The sequence below is a fragment of the Acipenser ruthenus genome, chromosome 26 (assembly GCF_902713425.1).
Source record: "Acipenser ruthenus chromosome 26, fAciRut3.2 maternal haplotype, whole genome shotgun sequence".
NCBI lineage: Eukaryota > Metazoa > Chordata > Actinopteri > Acipenseriformes > Acipenseridae > Acipenser > Acipenser ruthenus.
The window spans coordinates 6,886,493-6,904,854 of record NC_081214.1 but is presented as its reverse complement, the minus strand read 5'-3'; the positions used below and the strand labels follow the sequence as shown (position 1 = coordinate 6,904,854).

The 18,362-nt window shown below is 39.7% G+C and overlaps 1 protein-coding gene across 2 annotated transcripts; it reads right to left on the bottom strand.

Annotated features, from left to right (window-relative positions):
- Nucleotides 1–31: 31 nt before the first annotated feature.
- On the bottom strand, nt 32–18,327 carry LOC131701632 (uncharacterized). Of its 2 annotated transcripts, none has more exons than XM_059000547.1 (13): nt 17,371–18,327; nt 10,902–11,006; nt 10,656–10,698; nt 10,347–10,384; nt 8,401–8,449; nt 7,602–7,636; nt 5,490–5,525; nt 4,523–4,553; nt 3,677–3,708; nt 2,404–2,466; nt 1,586–1,642; nt 1,190–1,263; nt 32–861 (listed from the first exon to the last, which is right to left on the bottom strand). In XM_059000547.1, exons 2-13 carry the CDS (start codon nt 10,990–10,992, stop codon nt 805–807), a joined length of 606 nt encoding a protein of 201 aa, XP_058856530.1. In that variant the 5' UTR covers nt 10,993–11,006; nt 17,371–18,327; the 3' UTR covers nt 32–804. The 2 variants fall into 2 exon arrangements, with proteins under 2 accessions (XP_058856530.1, XP_058856531.1); XM_059000548.1 differs by having other exon boundaries at nt 5,490–5,522; nt 17,371–18,326.
- Between the last annotated feature and the right edge of the window lie 35 nt (nt 18,328–18,362).

Below are 18,362 nucleotides of genomic sequence, written 5' to 3'. Positions count from 1 at the left end.
TAGTAATAAAGAAACAGTTTCATCATAAAAGCTTTTTGTTTAGTTTTTCTTTTCCTAATTTTAAAATTAATGTAGTACAATATGAAAACAGATGGCAGAACATTTGATAATAAAAAAAAGAAACATGTTATGGCACCCTCAGCCAACATCGTACATACAACTGTATAAAACAACACAGGGACGGAACTGCAGTATTAAGATAAATAGCCCCATTGTGTAAAATATGTAAAATCCTATTTTAATGGAGCAGCTTCATAGTTTATAGGTTATTCTGGATACACTGTGGTGGCTAGGTTGTGCAGTGGCTTCATTCACAGCCCTATCACCTCTGGATACCTGGGTTTTAATTTGTTGGTTTAGTTAAACAGGTTTTCAGATTTCCATTGTGGTCCGTTTTATCCTTCCTCCACAGTGTAGACTCACCCCCAGCAGGTCTTGGGACCCCGTCTGTAAAACATGAACCTCTCTCTGCCAGCAGCATTACCAAGAGCAACTGGGTGGAAGTTTGAATTAAACAAGATGACAGAAGCTGTGCTGCATGTGTTTCACTGTCTTAAGTGAGGGTTGGTGAAATTCCAAACCCACTTCACAAGCGTAGCGCAACAGCATGGTAAGGGTGGAAGTGTTGAGAAACAGGCCAGCCGGTCGCCAGCCGTTTCACAATGTGATGCAACAGCTGAAAGTGTCAAACTGTTACATAATACATTGTTGTCCCAATTCTCGCATTGATCTTGTCCGGTGGTCATGGATTAGGCAACATGAAGCCCTTTGTTCACCTGGATCAGGAGCTAGTGGAGTTCCCTCTCATTTTCTGTGACTGGGCTTCGGTCCAGGTGCTCTTGCAAGATGGGCTGGGATAGCCTAACGAGAAAGAAAGTCTAGTTCATGTAAAAAGGAGAATCAGGTGAAGACTTCTCTGTCTATTGCAACTGCTGATTATGAATGTCTTTGCTAGCTAGTACCCTGTTAAAACCTAAAGGGAATTTGGAGTTAACCCAATTAAATCTCTTGCAAAGTTAATTCTCCTCTATCAAAAGTACTGCTCTTCGATTACAGCAGTCAGTGACATTTGTTGCACTGTATCTGTACAGAAAGGTTACCCCAAGTTTAGTTTACCAACCTTACTGATTACAGTACAGGATTAACCCACGATGTCATGACTGTATTTACACAGTCACCAGGCCCTTACCTGGGCTTTTCCAGCGACTGGACACGCGTTGATGTAATCTGATTCTTCACAGTCGGGAGGAGTTTCATGCATTTCTTAATTAAAATAAGAAGTTTTGAGCATAACAAGAACAAAATATGCAACTAAAATGTTATCTATATATATATATTTTATAACATGTAAAAAGCTAATAGAACAATGGCAATGGTGTAAAACCAAAGGCAGGACCAGTTGAATTCTCCTCCTCAGATTCTGTATCAATTGAAAGTGATGTAGACAGTTTAAAAGTCATACACTCATAGCTTTATAAGTGCTAGGAGATTGTAGATGAATACTGTCAACACTGATATAAGCTTTCCTCAGTTTGAACCCCCTAAAATCACATCAACAAGAAAAAAAAAAAAAAAAAAAACTTACTTTTTTCTTTTGCCAAGGCACCAAGATATTCCGCGTTCTCATAATCCTGCGATTCCACTGAAATCAGAATGAAATGTGCATGCCGTCACTCCTACACAACATGGCCTTGAGTGAACATCAGTACAGAAAAGTAAAATAAAAATCGGGAATCCGCTGTGATAGAAGCCCTAGCAGAACCACAAGCAGATGACACCACAGAGTGTGTAAAGTACGCGGCACAGAGGTCCTGATAGTGTATTGGTCCAGAATATGAAAATGTTTCCACTGTGTTACCAGTCTAACACTGGCAGCCACAAGACTACCACAAAATAAGGTCATCCTGTGGGTAATCAAAGATGTCGTGTGATTGAGTCGAGCTGCTACAGCCTGTGATTGCTGGGAAACTGGCCTTGCTTTCTGGTAATTCACAAGATGAGCACAGACCTGACTGTATTGCACTTAACTATCACACATGTGCTCAAAGCAGCTCTTAGGTCCTGATGATGATGTTATGGATAAGGGAAGATAACTGAGAACTCCTGCACACCCCAAGGTCCACCTCGGAGTACAATCACAAGTATCTAAAGTATCATCAAGGCAAGAAACAAGCCTTTCCATAGCTCTTATTAGCATAGCAACATACCGAGCAATAGAAAAAAGGGTTTAAGCTTGGGCTATGATGCATTTATTAAGAGGCTATATGTAAATACAATTATATATTGGAGCAACAGAACTAGGAACTTAAAAAGGAGGTAGAAAGGTGAAAAATACTTTTCCAAAAATGAACAGTAATTTGAAGCTGTTGCCTGTATATTCTTCTGTTCGATTGAAATGCCTACCTGATTCCAGACTGCTTTTTCTATGCATGGTGTTGCAGGCAAACACATTTTCATAATCGTCATCTGAAGAAAGAAAAACATGAAGTTATCGCTATGTTAAAGTATGGAAGAATAGAAATAATAAAAGAGACTGGGTTATATAATCCGAAACTGCTAAATATAGACATACAAATAATTTCAATGACAAAAGTTCAGACTAAAATGGTTGAGTGTTTTTGAGTTTTGGATGAAAGTATGTAAATAGCACCCTCTGACAATGATAGAAAACAACATTCACTTTGTCAGATCAGTACACGAGTGAAAACCATTTTCTGTGCAACGACAAGAGCCTTTGCAATTAATTCAAGTCAGAGCGCCTCGGAACCAGAGAACACTTTTGGTTTCTAGATTTGAACTTCACGGCTTCGCTATTTAAAATACCAATGTAGCAGGGTTTACTACAATTTGTCCCCCTTTCAATTTATTTCCACTGACGTATTAATGAAGGTGATCAGCCGACGTCAAACCCCGACCCTGCGCGCGTGTGTCTCTCTTTAAAGGACGGTGGATGTGTGTTTGCTGGTCTTCAGAGGGGGAGGATGACCTTTCTAGCACTCAAAACCCAAAGGATGTCACCTGATCACACCTCCTTTCTTTCCTCTGTATTTAGCTGCAGTATTTTGCACACAAAAAAAACCCATAAAAGAAAGCGTTCAGAGAGCTAGGCGGCAGTGGGTTAATGCACTAGCTTTTCACCCCAAGAGGACTGGGTTCAAACCCGGCTCACTGCAAGGAAAAAGAGTGGTCTACATAGACAGCACCTCACAATTAGGAACAAGGGCACTGGGCACCTCTGCAAGCAGTTACAAAAAATGAGGCCAAGGATTGGAGGGCACCATAATTGCATCACTTTATTTTAAAGCTTCAATATTATTATTATTTAATAACAACTGTAAGGTTCTTTGCCCAACACGCCTAATGATGCATTTCTCAAATAATTATGCTCATACATCTAATAATAGCCTGTGTGTGGGTGTTTTAAATGATTTAGGGGAACAGTCTGCAATTGTTTTGTTCCACATGATTATGAAGGCGTAAACACATTTAACAAGTTGTAAGTCACAAACATTCAAACAAAACATGCGTCTTTTGGACACGGCAAGCTCGAACATCTCACAGAAGAACAGAGAAGTACACTGCAACAGAGTGGACAAGTAACATGCATGCACTCCCCTCACAGACCACAGTTACTTTCTCCCTTGGAAGGGGGTAGATGCTGTAGCGCATTACTTACCATTTTCATAGGGCGATGTTCCAATAGGAGCCCTGCAAAAGTTACACATGATAAATATTAGGAATAAGTTCAGATTGGGAAATGCTTTACAATCGACAGTTTCGTTATTAAATATGTAACTAATACACATTTCCTGGCATGTATCCACCACGTTATTTTAAGGGTTGAAAACAGGATACAGGATATATTGTAATGTTGCAGCCTACCCATTAGAATTACTCATTCCAAATGTTCATCAATGTCAGTGCTATGGTTCTGTGCTTAGGGGTTGCTACCATGTTACAAGCTACTGGTAGAATTGTACCACAGTTGTAAAATGCTCATGTTTGTATACACTATACCAGTGGTATGAACACACAACACATTTCATTTTCTATTTGTAAGAAGCCACCCCACCGCCCATTAAACTTCCCGTGACATCGACGCCTCATTCGCCTTCTCACATCCGCTGTGCCGCGTGTTTAAAAGCTGCCCTCTCTGCTTCAAAGGGTTACTGGCTCACGTACGCATTTTCCACTTAGTAGCTAATCTTCAAAAGGACTTTGCAAACCCTCTATCTTAATGTTTTATTTAACTGGGGGTCCTTTCGTTTTCCAGACCTTGTCCTAATACCTGTGGCAGTGAAAGCTGATATATTGTGTGATAGCCAGATAGAAGGATCTTCACCCATGTAATACAATGATGATAGTGCGGAAAACTTGCAAAAAGGACTTTTGAATGTTATTATGCCAAGGGTTTTAAAGCCTTGGTTCTTAACAATTTAGACAAAGTTGAAGTTAAATCTGAATTTTATAAAACCCAGGTTAACGAGATGTTTCTTTTTTATCATGAAAACGCAATACTTACACATACGTTGGTTCACAGTTGTCATTCACAACTAAAAAGAATAAGAAACACATTAATGATGTCATATGTCCACTTTAATGCATCTCTGAAAATGTGACACACGTGATACAGTAAGTACACAACAAGATCAGCCCAATAAAAGGCAGAGTGCTATACTGTCCAGAAGGGAAGTACAGCCTAAATACAGCCGATGTTAACTTTTAAATTATGATTTAAATTATGATAAATTATGATACAGTAACTGTCTCTAAGTTATTACAGACAGTTACTGTAACTGCTTCAGAGCTGCTACAGGAATCTGTGTGGCAGGTACTGTGCTGGTTTGAGTTACAGAAATTGAAATTATTTGTGTTGAATATGTCAGGGCTGGGGTTAAAATCTCCTCCCTGATAAAACAGGTGTCGAATGTGGCCGGGTGTTCATTCGTTTATTGATTATTATTATTATTATTATTATTATTTATTTCTTAGCAGACGCCCTTATCCAGGGCGACTTACAATTGTTACAAGATATCACATTATACATTATTTCACATATCACATTATTTTTACATACAATTATCCATTTAAATGGTTTTTACTGGAGCAATCTAGGTAAAGTACCTTGCTCAAGGGTACAACAGCAGTGTCCCCCACTGGGGATTGAACCCACAACCCTCTGGTCAAGAGTCCAGAGCCCTAACCACTACTCCACACTGCTGCCCCGCCCACCTGCTATAAAGAGTAGCTGGGAAGAGCGGTCCTTCGTTCTTTTACAAGCCTGGCGGTGAATCGGGAGAACCCTCATGACTGGGTTTAACCAGGGTGAGTGAAATGTAAACATCTGTGTGTCTGCTGTTTGCCAGTGGAGAACCCACACTCCTTCCTACAGACGGACAGAAGAGTTTACATGCTCTACCAAGCTCGGGGGCACGAAAGACAAGGACAAAAAAAAAAAGGACAAAAAGACAAGAAAAGAAGTGACTTACCGATGACTATGTTTTCATAATTTGGCTGTTCATCTGCTGGGGAGATAAAACAGGCAATTTAGGGTAGGGTGCCCCCCACAGAACATCATGACCTTCACAAGCCGATTCACTGACCCTCTCTACATACAAGACGACTGAAACACGGCTGTATGTTAATCTACTGAACCTTCACTGTGAAAACGCCTGCTTACTGGCGTAGTTTACTGGAGCGCTCTATTTCATTGTGAAACTGAAGATCCAGTCATTTTATTAAACTGCTTGTTCCCACCTTATAGTCGTCGCTCATTTCAGTTTGCAGCAGCCAATGACTGGAACGAGTTATAATATAACAGTTCATATCTGAGGCTGCTTTTAGTCATAGGGTCGATTCGTTGCTGACTGTACCTGCTAAGTTGCTGCTATGTTTTATGTTTTACGATTGATTATGTGTTTATGTTGTTTGCTGTGGGGGTGTGAGCCTCTTGCCAGGTCATCAATGTAAATGAGAATTAGTTCTCAATTGACTCATCTGGATAAAGGTTGTGATTGGTTGATTGATTAAACGGTTACATGCTGGAAAAGGTAATAGAGGTCATTTTCATTGGAAAGGCTTGCTTATATGTGGGGTTTGACAACACTAATTGTGTTGAAAGTTCTGATTTGAAGTAATCCTGTTTATGGCCTCTTTGCAAACGGTAGAGCCTTGAGCTCAGTGTGTCACCCTGCAGCCCAGGAGCTCGCCTCTCCAGGACGAAGTGCTGGGATTGAAATAATACCCGGGCAGATCAGGAACTGCCATTTCTTGACTAAACTCATTCTCACGGAATTCAGGGTCCAAATGAAAACAACAATAGAAATCTGAAATCATTTCAGACATTTTCCATTTGTAAATAAGTGGTTATAAAACACGTGTAGGTGGCAGTATAGTTTGAACTACTGACACGCAGCTCCATCCTGAATTTCAGCAGCACACCACTGGATTGGAATGTAAGCAAAGACACATTCAAAACTAGTCCTGGTAAGCATGTTATCCCACTTAAGTGCAATAACACAAGTGAAATAGCAAAAGTTTTCGTTTAAGTGTGAAGTGGTTAAATGGTGATTGGAAAAGTGTGGAATGTGGCCAGGTGGTGATTGACTGATTGATTGATTGATTGATTGATTGATTGTCAATCAACCCCTGGCGACATGGTATACCAGCCTTGCCTGGGACGCAACGCCACACCATGCTTGTGGTATCAATATATTTGAGATTCATATATATTTCAGATTCCTATTGTTGTTTTGATTTGGACCCCAGCTTCCTTGAGAATGAGTTTAGTCAAAAAATGCCAGTTCCCGATCTGCCCGGGTATTATTTCATTTCGTCCTGGAGAGGCAAGCAAGGCTGCAGAGTGACAGACTGAGCTCAAGGTTCTATAAAGACGGTTGCAAAGAGGCGGTTAACAGGGTCTGAAACGAATCTGCGTGGAAGCAAAGTCTGTTGAAAATGAAAGTAAAGATCTGCCTGGTAAAAGAATCCCAAAATGGATTGCTTTAAATGTACAAATGGTGACATTTGTAGTGCTCAGTCTTTAAATATACATTGTGGGATAAACAGAACATTGAATGATCATTTGTGGGATATGGTTTTTATTTGCCTTAGGAGGATGTCCTTACATAAACCACTCGCCCCTATAGAGCTCCAGTAAGAGGCCATCCTCCTGCTGAGAAAAAAAAAACAACAACTATACCCACAAACGACTCTGCAATATCCTCTACACACACGCACACACACACACACACGCACACGCTACTCCACTGAAGTATTCAGAACGAATCAATGCGAGATACAAGTCAGGAAGGAAGGACATTGCCCAACTGCACTGGGAAAGTTTTTTATTTTTTATAGGTTACTTCATTAATTTTTTTCACGTGGAAATGGGTCACGTCAGCATGAATTAAGTAACCATTTCTAGTGTTTTTCCAGTTTAGAGGATATCCATCGATTTCATTGTTTTATAGGTTAAAACCGAAAATCAGAAGCCCTACTTCTAACCAATGCCTTACTCACACTGGCTATACGTTTTGGATTTGAATGAAATGTGTGTGCGTCAGATTCTCACAAATAATAAATCAGAAAACAGAGCTCACCTCCTCCATTGCGTAGTTCTGAAGAGGATGCTGCCCTGCAGTAACAGAAATGGTGTATTTCATATTACTCCCAAGGAAAAACAAGGTACAGTCATATACAGAGGTAAAAAACAGCAGGGGTGCACAGCCAACGCATTGCACAGCATCGGCCAGCAATTCAAGAGTAAGCTGTGCTTTATACCCGAACCTTTGCCACCATTCTGATTCATTCCTCTACACTTAAATGCTGTGCTTTCTCTTTGATCTGTTAGGTCAGGCACAGGCTAGATAACCCAAAACATCTTACCCCTGCCCAAGCATTTCTGAAATGAAAACAGCTACTTTATATGAAATTATGGCTTGGGAGGCTGGATTTCAAAAAGAATAATATAGAGGGGTGGCTAAGCATTGTGGATACAGGAATGGGCACTACAGGGTTAATAGGAGCAAGATCTAGTCTATAAAATCAGCAGCAATACAGAAAGACGACTGGCTGGCACTTAACACGAGTATATGGATGGCAACTAGGACCGAGGAGCAGCTTGTGAACTAAAACACCTTGCAACCAAAATAAACAAATTCTATATCCTGATTACACTTCTGCAAGGTATAAAAGACCAAACAGCTGTGGTCAGATATACCAGAAGTCCTTTGGTTTCACATTTACTGTACAGTAACTATCGCTCAGTGAGGCCCAGAAGGTTTACTGACACACGAGGGGGAATAAAGAAACGTGGTCTTTTCCCAGCTTGCACAGCGGTTAATGCAAACATGAAAGCGGCTGTAGTTATGAGGCCTGTTCCTTTGCTGAGTTACTTACTGTGCAGGTGAAGGCGGGGTCTCTCTCGTCATCTGATTGGGTCTTGTCACTTTGAAAGACAGGAAAGGTGAAGAGTCAGTGTGACTGCAGACTGGGCGGGGGACTGCTAGCATGTCTGGAGGGGGCTCAGCTCTCTACAGGGCTGGTGAACTCAAGCACTTTCCTTTTTTTTCATTTTACCTCCAGTAAGGCACATTTGCATTCATATAACAAATGGACCCTCCTAATTTTCACAGTGAAGGGCCAAACAACCTCCCCAACATATATCTTAAGACAGCTAAACTTCTAACGTTGATGAAGGCATTACCAGAAACATTGGTCTGCTTAAGTTTTCTAGAACCATATGTTTCGTATTGGTTTCTTTTCTTCATTAAGCCCTTTAATTATGTAAACATATTATAAATAAAAAAAAAAGCTGAAATAATTATTCCCATCTTCTTGCCATTAATATAACACACAGTGCTAACAGTGCATATCAGACAGAAATGAAATATTCAGCAATGCAGATTTGTCAAATCGCACCCGGTGTACAGGTGCTATCCTGTGCATGGAACACTACAGCACAGCATTAGCGGCTGGTTTCACAGACCATGATTAGCACTAACCCTGGACTGCCTTACCTAAAATAGCATCGTCCAAGATTAGTGCTAATCAGGGTCTGTGAAACCAGCTCATAGTGTTAAGTTAGTTCCTGAGTGCAACCTGTGTTTTTGTGATTTATAATAAGTTCATGTGTCGTACGTAGGGTTATTATGAGACACAGGGGCTGATGTAAGGATAGGCACAGTGAAAACAAATCCAAATTGTCTAGCGGCCAGGCAATTATTCTGCACTGTGGCCTATGTAAGCGTAATTACTCAACACACACAAATAATGAGGGTAATGAGGGTCGCAATGAGCGCTGCCTGTGCAGCGGGGTATTTAGCGGCCGCACTTACAGTCCAGAGGTGAGGGAGTTAGGAGTGCAGAGAGCAGTAGGCGCTGTATGAGATTTGTGGAGCACGAAAATCAAAGCAAACAAAATAATATGTCAGAGGAAGGGCAGCAAAGTCCTCCTGGCGTATGGAAAAGAAAAAAACATTTTTCTGAGGAGGAGCTGAGAGTCCTTACGGCTGTTTGGAAAAGCCAACATCAGTTATGCTACCAAAGAGGCCACATGGTCCTCTATGGTGGAGAAAGTCAATGCTGTTGGTGTTACCAGGAGGACAGTCAACCAGGTGATGAAAAGGTGAAATTCAGCTATTAGGTCAAGGATGACCTGCGGAGTGAGACGATAACGCCTCACCACCGCATCCTCCGGCATCCCAAACAAAGTGACCCTGGGTTTGAATATGCAGGGTCTTCTCCGTCTTGCCCTTCACCTCAAAGGTTTTCCTGCCTCTCCTCAATAAGAGCCAAGCGCCTCCGCATCAGTAAGTGTCCACAGCAGCCATCCTGAGGCCAATGACAGGCCTCTTCAGGTGTGTGGTTTCATACAGCTCAATTACTCGCTTCTACAATGGTTTGCACCTTGTAAGAGGAGGTGCAACGTTTTTGGAGGGTGAGCAATTGCCCAAGTGCAAGAAAAAATCCTTACATCTCATTGTAATGTTTGCGCCAGCTTAGTATTCCAGATCCCGGCTCTTTTCTTCATTTAAATACATTTCAATATCATTTAAATGGATTAATGATGGCAAAGTGCTGATTTGATAGCGGGTGCAGAACGGCAGGTGAAAAACATTATTTATATACGCCGTATTTTTAGTGGCTGCTAAAGTCCCACTTCACAGCTGCTAAACACGGTTTGCGTGTGCAGAATGCAGATTTTGGCTGCAATATGGGTGTTTTGCAGCTACGAATCGCTTTGCACGTATCCTGACATCCCCATAATTTGGCACATCTTGAGCACATGACCTATACCTCACAGATTAGACAGATGTGTTATGAGGCAGTTGTATCCTGCTCACCTGTTTTGGATCTGACTACAGTAAATCTCCGACCTTCACTATAAAAAAAAGAGAAAAACAAGATTGTAAAACAAATGACGTATTATCAAAATATTACTTTTGAAATTCTGCATAAATTCTTATTTATATCCTCAATCTTATACAGCTGGTTTTACAAACCCTGTGTTCAAGATTAGTGGTAATCGGGGGTCTGCGGATCAGTCCATAAACGTCCTTCCTCTCAGTCAAAGTGTAGGTAAAGGCCAACAGCTGAAGGATTTTAATAGCAATGTTATTGCATTTGTATGTATGGATGTATGTTTTACTTACGGTAAATGCTCTTCGTAAACTGTGTTTTCTTCCTTTATTATTTCTGTAAGATAAGAGGCAATGGGGTCCCTTTTAATGATCGAAAAAGTGGCAGATCTAAAATGCATACTTTACTACATGCAATAGAAATACAGCGATGTTAATAAGCAGGTCAGTAGACCTCCCTGGGGTAAAACGCCAGCTGGATTAACTGAAATACAAATATCCATTTCAAATGAAATACAGAAGAGATAAAGAGATACTCACTGGATTTCGGCCAGCAGCAGATACACTTTACCAATATGACCACAAGGGGGAGTAGTGAGGCAAGGGCCAAGAACACCTCCTGCTGCTTCATCACTGTACTGATCCCTGTGGGTAAAACAGAAGCAGATCCAAATACTGCCACGGCTCAGAGAATTCAAATAAGGCAGTTTGTGCATCAAGGTTATGCATGAGAGACTCTTTCGCGTAACATTTAAAAACACCAGGAAGGCTGCCATTCAGAGCAGTTGAATAAAGCGCAAGGTTTTAACACACAATGAACAAAGCATTTATGTGTCTGTGTTTTTTCCATTTTATTTAATTACTGAGACCGGCAGACAGAAAGGCTTATTTTGCTAGATTTTTGGTAAAATTACCATATTGTCAACATCTTTTGCCCAGGGACATGAAACTTTTTATTCCGCTTGCAAATGCCTGAGTTTGCAAAGAACTGTTTTAACCGTCTTCAATCAAAGCCACATGCAGCATTGTGCTGGATAATAATAATAATAATAATAATAATAATAATAATAATAATAATAATAATAATAATAATAATAATAATAACAAACTTGAGTCAGACACACGAGTGACTCGGTCACTAACAATTCTATATTTCGTTTCATGATCAATGATAGCAAGTTGAGATTTTTTTGCGCCCGGGTGCAAATACCTCTAAAACGCACATGATGTAGCATTTTAAAAGAGCTTTTTGAAAGTTTATTTGAATATTAACATTTAGGTTTTTGTACAAAGCGCAACGTTGTCAGTACCAAACCTGTCTGGGACCGCTCACTTCACAATATTTATGTTAGTGCCAACAGCTATGGCCAAACGTTTTGCAGCCCCTTATAGAATTAACCAATTTTGCATCACAAAGTCAAATACAACCTACTAAAGTGTTACATTAAAACATTGAAGTAAATACCGCTTTGTAGTGACAAAAATGGAAAGAGTTAACATTTCGAAATCGAACATGAAATACTGTACCACGATTATGCCTTCCGGTAGATATATTGCGATATCATGTTGTAGTTTCTTTGGTTACGATGTTAAATACAAAATTCGAAATTATGTTCATATAGTTTAGCCTTTTAAATTAAATTGATGTCTCAATCCTAAAATTCCAGGTAATGCAAAAAAATGTGGCGATAGCTGTGCACGCTCATGGTAACTAATTACTTTTGTGTTTAAAAAAGAAAAAGTTTAGTTTCATCAGTATTTTTAATCTCATGGCTGTCAGGCAGTCTTCCTTTTAAATATTTCGAAAGAGGGTTTGGAGTTTCACTAATCTTAGAGAATGTTTAATTTTAAATACAGTGCGAGGCAGAGTACGTCTTTTTAATCCCAAGTAAAATGTGCACTTTTTTGTGAAAAGAAAATGGTTATCCCTCCATAGTTTACCCTTGTGTTGGTATACCAGAACACTCTACTGTTCTCCTCAGGGCTAATCCGAGTTTCCATGTAATACACTAAACTAACGCCTCCAATGCACTGCTCTAAACTCCACAACCCTGCAATCTCAACGATAAAACATTCCTCTCTTTTTTAACACTTAAAAACATTACAAAATAACATTGAAGTTCAACCTCTGTCCATCGCTCAGGAAGCAAAACAGAGATCTGTGTCATTGTTGACGACACATTGCTCCATGCTGAAGCTGTGCTGGATTTCAGTTCTGCTTTCTTCAGGCACAGCCTAGAAAAAGGAAACGGGTTTTGACGAGACCCAAGCCATGCACCAGAATCTCTGTGGCCTAGCCTAAAACACTGTATTGGGACACCTTATAGTTCTAGGTTTGCACTGTGTTTTTGTGAAACTAAAAAAAGAGAATTGTTAAGGTAGCATTGCAAAGTGCATGTAGGAGCTCTTATGAAATCCAGCTGAGGGGTATCCCAAAGCTTTCTGAAGTGCATGGTAAGGGCTGAAGAACATTTTAATAAACCTTGCTTGGAGGCAGCATGGTCTGGAAGTGGGGATCATTTCAAGTTCAGACCTGGAAGCCTTCCCTTAAATTAAAAAAGACAGACAGACAGACAGACACACACACACACACACACACACACACACACACACACACACACACACACCACAGATCCGCTGCAAGTCACCCTGCTTTCATAATCACTTTAGTGTGGGAAACTTGAGACAATTACTACTACTCCGAAGCACTGAAATTGAGGAGAAATCAATGATATTTTAGTATTAAAAATGAATAACCAGTTTTGAAAAAAGAGATCCAGCATAGAGTGATGTACTTTTACAACAGGGTCCCTGCTCCACCTCGAGCGCAGTGATAATGCAGAGCTCGGTTCAAATTGCTGGCTATGATTTAAAAGCACTACATTGCATAACACGTGTATATTTGATTTGTTTAATATCTTTACAGCAATTTGTACACGATAACGTGCTTATCTGTATGAGAGGCAGGAAACTGACACCAGTGGAAGACAGCTATCTGGAACCCACATGAATCTAGTCAGTCAGCTAGTCTCTGTGCACGTGTGCGTATATGTATGTACAGATATAGATAGATAGAGTCGATATAGACTGATGAGAGGCGGCAATTGTAATGCTCCGCTTATAGTTCAAAATTGAAACCAAGTAATAAAACCAGACAATCCTTTCTTGAGAAGTCTTTCTTTTTGTGTTGCAAGACATGTTGACTTTTATAAATATAAAATGTCACATTGTAAAATACAAATAAGCATAAGTTTTTTTTTTAACAAAACAATCCTAGTGCCAGCGTCTCATTTTTACCAGGGGTTTCACCGCAGTTAATATAAGCCTTCACACAACCTTTATGAAAGTTTACCAGTGTACATTTGCACTGTAGTTTTCCGGTAGTTATTCTGTGCATTAACCACACTTATGAACATGTTTTACCAAACCTCTCTGGGCTTTACAATGCTTTATTACACATGGCTTTTACTGTGGGTAGCTTTTATAAGGGAATTAGCTAATAAACAGTTTTAAAAACATAACTGTGTAGGAAAAAAAAGATATCTGGGTCGGGTTTGAGGACCTTCAACAACTGGCATGTGTGTTCCTAAAACTATTCTCGTCTATTTGGAGTTTAGTATTTAGGGTTAAATAGCAGTGTTAACAGAATGTAACCCAGCTAAAGTCACAGACAAAAGTACTGGCAGCCTGCATTTAAATATAAGATCATTCAAGAAAACATGTTAAATACAAGCATTTAGTGAACATTAGCTACTAATAATTAATATGACAAAAGACTAAAATACAGAATTTCTGATCAAATATTTATAAAAAAACAAAAGCATATATTTCAAATATTTGTTAAAAAATATTGGCAACCTTACATTAAAGGTTTGTAAAAAAAATATGCAATGAAATAATTAAAATGTATTACTTGACTGAACACCATTATACAGTTATTAATCTGCATTATAAATTCAATAGCCAGGAAAAGAGGTCATTATTTCCAGCGTCTTTTGAAGAAGAACGTTTTGGCAACACAGCAGATGGTCAAGACAAAGGAGTTGGATTCACGTTTGAGAAAAGCACTCGTAGCAAAACTATAACAAAGGAAAAGGCTACAGAACAGCATCAAAGAAATATAGCATGCCAAAATCCACAGTCAGAGCAATAATCACGAAGCACCACAGAACAAACTCAGATTCAGCTTGGAGGTTTATCTTCCAACACGACAACAACCCAAAGCATACAGCTAAGTCAACTCTGGAATTAATAGAAATGCGTTGGACTGATCTGTGTATCCAACCCATCCGAGCTGAAGGAAATATGCAAACCAGAATGGGCCCAGATTTCCCTGACAAGATGTAACATACTGGTCAAGAATTATCACAAACGCCTGATAGCCCCGTAATAAAAGCAAAAGGAAACATTGGTGAATATGGTGAGCATTCGCGGCGTGAATGCTCTAATTATTTTTATTCCGATTCAAATGTTCAGTTAATGCAAGCACAGCATAACGTATTATTTCAGAGTACAAAAATCACCTAATAAGACTATTTAGGTGAAAATGATGCGGTTTGTAAACTTCGCAATTCTTCTATAGAAGCATCTGGCAACTCAGCTGTGGTTTTGAGGCCCCAGTTGTTCTGTCTTCACACCCACTACAGTTCTACCCCTCATCAAGCATTGTATTTTTCAAATACTTCTTCATGCAAGTTCTAACAAATTATTCTTGCACAAACACACAGAACATTGTGTGTGAATGATTATTGCTCGTGCAAGCACTGAGTTGTACCATCACACAACCACATTCAGTTTTACACGGAAACAGAATTCATTGAAGCCTGGTTGCTCTGTGCACTCTCCTATTGTAATATGTATTGAAATTGTGAAATTAAAAGAAAGAAGTGATTTTTTTCTGTATCATTTAGCTGTAAAATGGGTTTTGTTTAACACAGAGTTGAATGGCTGTGCCCCAGACTGAAGGTGGAACATTGGCCCACGTGCAGTCAGTTGGCTGGTGACCAGTATGGGAAGACAGTGGCTGCAGAGGACAGGGACACCTGAAAGGTGTAACTAACACTGAATGCAGGTAGAAGCTGTAAAAGTAGAACGTAGGGGGCACCCGAGTGGCGCATCCGGTAAAGGCACTCCACCCGGAGTGCGCCCTGTACCTTGGAGATCACCAGATCGAATTCAGGCTATGCCACTGCCCACCGTCACCGGGAGTCCCCAGGGGCAGCGCGGGGAGGTGTTAGGTCGGCTCTAGAATCGATCGCCGTGGCTGGCCGGGCAACTGCAACCCTGCCTGTACGCAATTCATAACTGCGTGGTCCTCCGACCCTGTAAGTTGTGAGATGGCTGCAGGGCTAGCTTGCAGAGCGAAAAAGGCGTTTCGGAGGACGCAAGTCTTCGTCTTTGTCTCTCCCGAGTTAGTTCTGGGGTTGCAGCGGTGAGCCAGGTTAATTGGACATTCCAATATTGGGATAAAAATTGGTAATTAATGAAAAATAATTGTTAAAGTTGAATGTAAACGTGTTTACAGTATGAACCTTTAAAATGAGCTTGTTAGCATTGATTTAATAATCAAGGATGACCCTTGATCTTGTGTCTTGTTATTATCTGCTAATTTCCAAGCCATGGGTTTTTTCAACATGGGAAGGTACATTGAAAAACAGAATATTACTTTGTGATACATAGAGGGCTGCTTGCCTTCACACTATTAACAATTACAAATTTCCAGGTTTTTAAATATTTGTGAAACTTTTAAAAATCGGTTAAACTGATGTGTCAACATTGACTATTTTGTCCGTCAGTCGGCTTGAACATTTTATTTCTCGAAAATCTAAATATTTGTCAATTGATTAGTTGGCAATTAAGCCGGCATATCTGAGACCTTCGAGAATTAGTAAAACCTCAATACTAATGAATTTAGAAATGCTAAATTAAACGTAATAAATACGACAAATATTTCAAAATCAAACGGCGTTAGCCAAAGCGTTTTACAGATTTAACCTCAGAACTTAAATTAACTACAACATAGCTTAACAAGAAAAATCATTACACTCTCATTTGGGGTATGGAAATGTAGTCATTTTGTAAACGTAAACGTAATCTAACTAATAACTATACCTCTGTCATTGAAGTTATATATATATATATATATATATATATATATATATATATATATATATATATATATATATAAATTCAGCGCTGTTGAGTGTTTGATAGTTATGAATGAAATATAATAACTATATTTAACATGACTTACTATTTTGGTTGTTACAACATAAACTGTCCATTTGTGTCTTACTGGTATGTCTAAACGTACAATTGTCTGAAATATTGACTTGTGCGTCACGACTTTCAAACATTTTACAAAGAGCTTTGAGAAGACTGGTCTATTCAATTGATTAAAATAGGAAGCAGATCTAAATACATCCTAGTTGCAAATATACAAAGTAACTCTTCAATAACAACCCTGACACAGGCATTAGGCGAAATATCTGTCTTCCTGTCTTCCCCTACGAATACAATTTAATTATGGCGGTACTATTATTAGAACGGCTTTTAAAGGGATATAATCGAGTGCAATTAGTTTATGCTATACTCTGCAAAAACCACCTTTAACATCAGTTATCTTTATTTAAGTCATAGACTACTGCTAAAAAAGCAACTGCAGTCCAAAACAGTTTCACGAATATAAAACTATTTAATCCATGAAAACTGTCATTAAAAAATGCTGAATAAGTTTTGCAGTTTGGTTCATACTCATCCATTTTAGCTTGCAAAGACATTACATGAATACATAGATGGTTCGTGGTTCTAAATTGTAAATCAATACATCTGTATGACCTTTCAGTATCACAAGTTTTTGAAGCATGTGTTCAGACATCGACACTATTAAACACTTTTGGAGAGCCAGTTTCTTTAGTGTTACGGAACGATCTTACGGTACAGTACAGACACACAGCAGCGTAGCATAATTGAACACCTGTCTGCATTGTTTAATGAAATCCAGACTTACCTTTATAAGATTAAGGCTTTTAACGTGGCTCACGGGATTTGGCAGGCAGCACCTCGGTAATGAGCCGCTATGCCAGGAACCTCTATTCAGCAGTTCACACGCCCTTTCGTGGAGGAAGAACGGTCAGCGCTGGTTACCTGAACTGTCGCAGCCTTCAGCGGTCCTTCCACATACCACCAGACTGCAGTGAAAAAGCGAGCTTCTCAAGCGCAGACAGAGCGCCGCGGCGCTCAAAGGCTTCCTGTTGCTAACTGAACAATATCACCACATCCGCCACAAACACGACTGGACACGGGGGGCAAGACCACTCTTCGTGTGACAGAAGCCAACTCAATTCAGAGCTACAAAACACTAGATATCTGATTTAAACTCCTTTAATAGTCTTGCTGCAGCAGTGCACAGCATATACACAACAAACAAAGCGGGCATCGAGTGCAGAGTCTTAAACACAACTCTGATTTTGTTGGACCGCTTCTGACATAGTTTACCTTGGAATCTACAATGGAGTGCTTTTGAATTTGTGCACAAATTACATTTCAGCTGGACTTCAGTAATATTCAGACGCAAAATTAAACTGTACAGAGCCAAATATTCACATGTACCACAAAAAGGTAAACTTAACTGATAACCATTTGATCGAGTCATGTTGCATTGAACTTTTGAGCCATAGAACGGCGTGAAGAATCTATGCAAAAGTGCTCTCCCTAGTGTTTACTTACAGAACGACACACACTCAGAACTAATGCAGGATTACATGCAGTTCATTCCATGTCATTACTGCGAGGATTGACTGAAGTGAAGGAACACATCAAGAGGCATGACTATGGGCTATGCTGCTGGAAAAATTGGATAAATCACAAACATTTCCTTGGTTGACAAAATCAGACAAGGTCAAATAAATGTAAACCCTTACAGACTTGCCTGGCTGCCCTACTCCCATTTTGAGGGGCAAGGCAACTCCTTTGCTGTATCGTAAACCAGACGCAACCTGT

What these genes read in the sequence shown, in the direction of transcription:
- LOC131701632 (XM_059000547.1), bottom strand. Translation starts at nt 10,992, where the DNA reads ATGAAGCAGCAGGAGGTGTTCTTGGCCCTTGCCTCACTACTCCCCCTT. An exon ending in TTATGAAAACATAGTCATCG is followed by an intron (nt 4,554 to 5,489) that starts GTAAGTCACTTC and finishes TATTCTTTTTAG; the next exon opens with TTGTGAATGACAACTGTGAA. An exon ending in CAGTCGCTGGAAAAGCCCAG is followed by an intron (nt 862 to 1,189) that starts GTAAGGGCCTGG and finishes CTTTCTCGTTAG; the next exon opens with GCTATCCCAGCCCATCTTGC.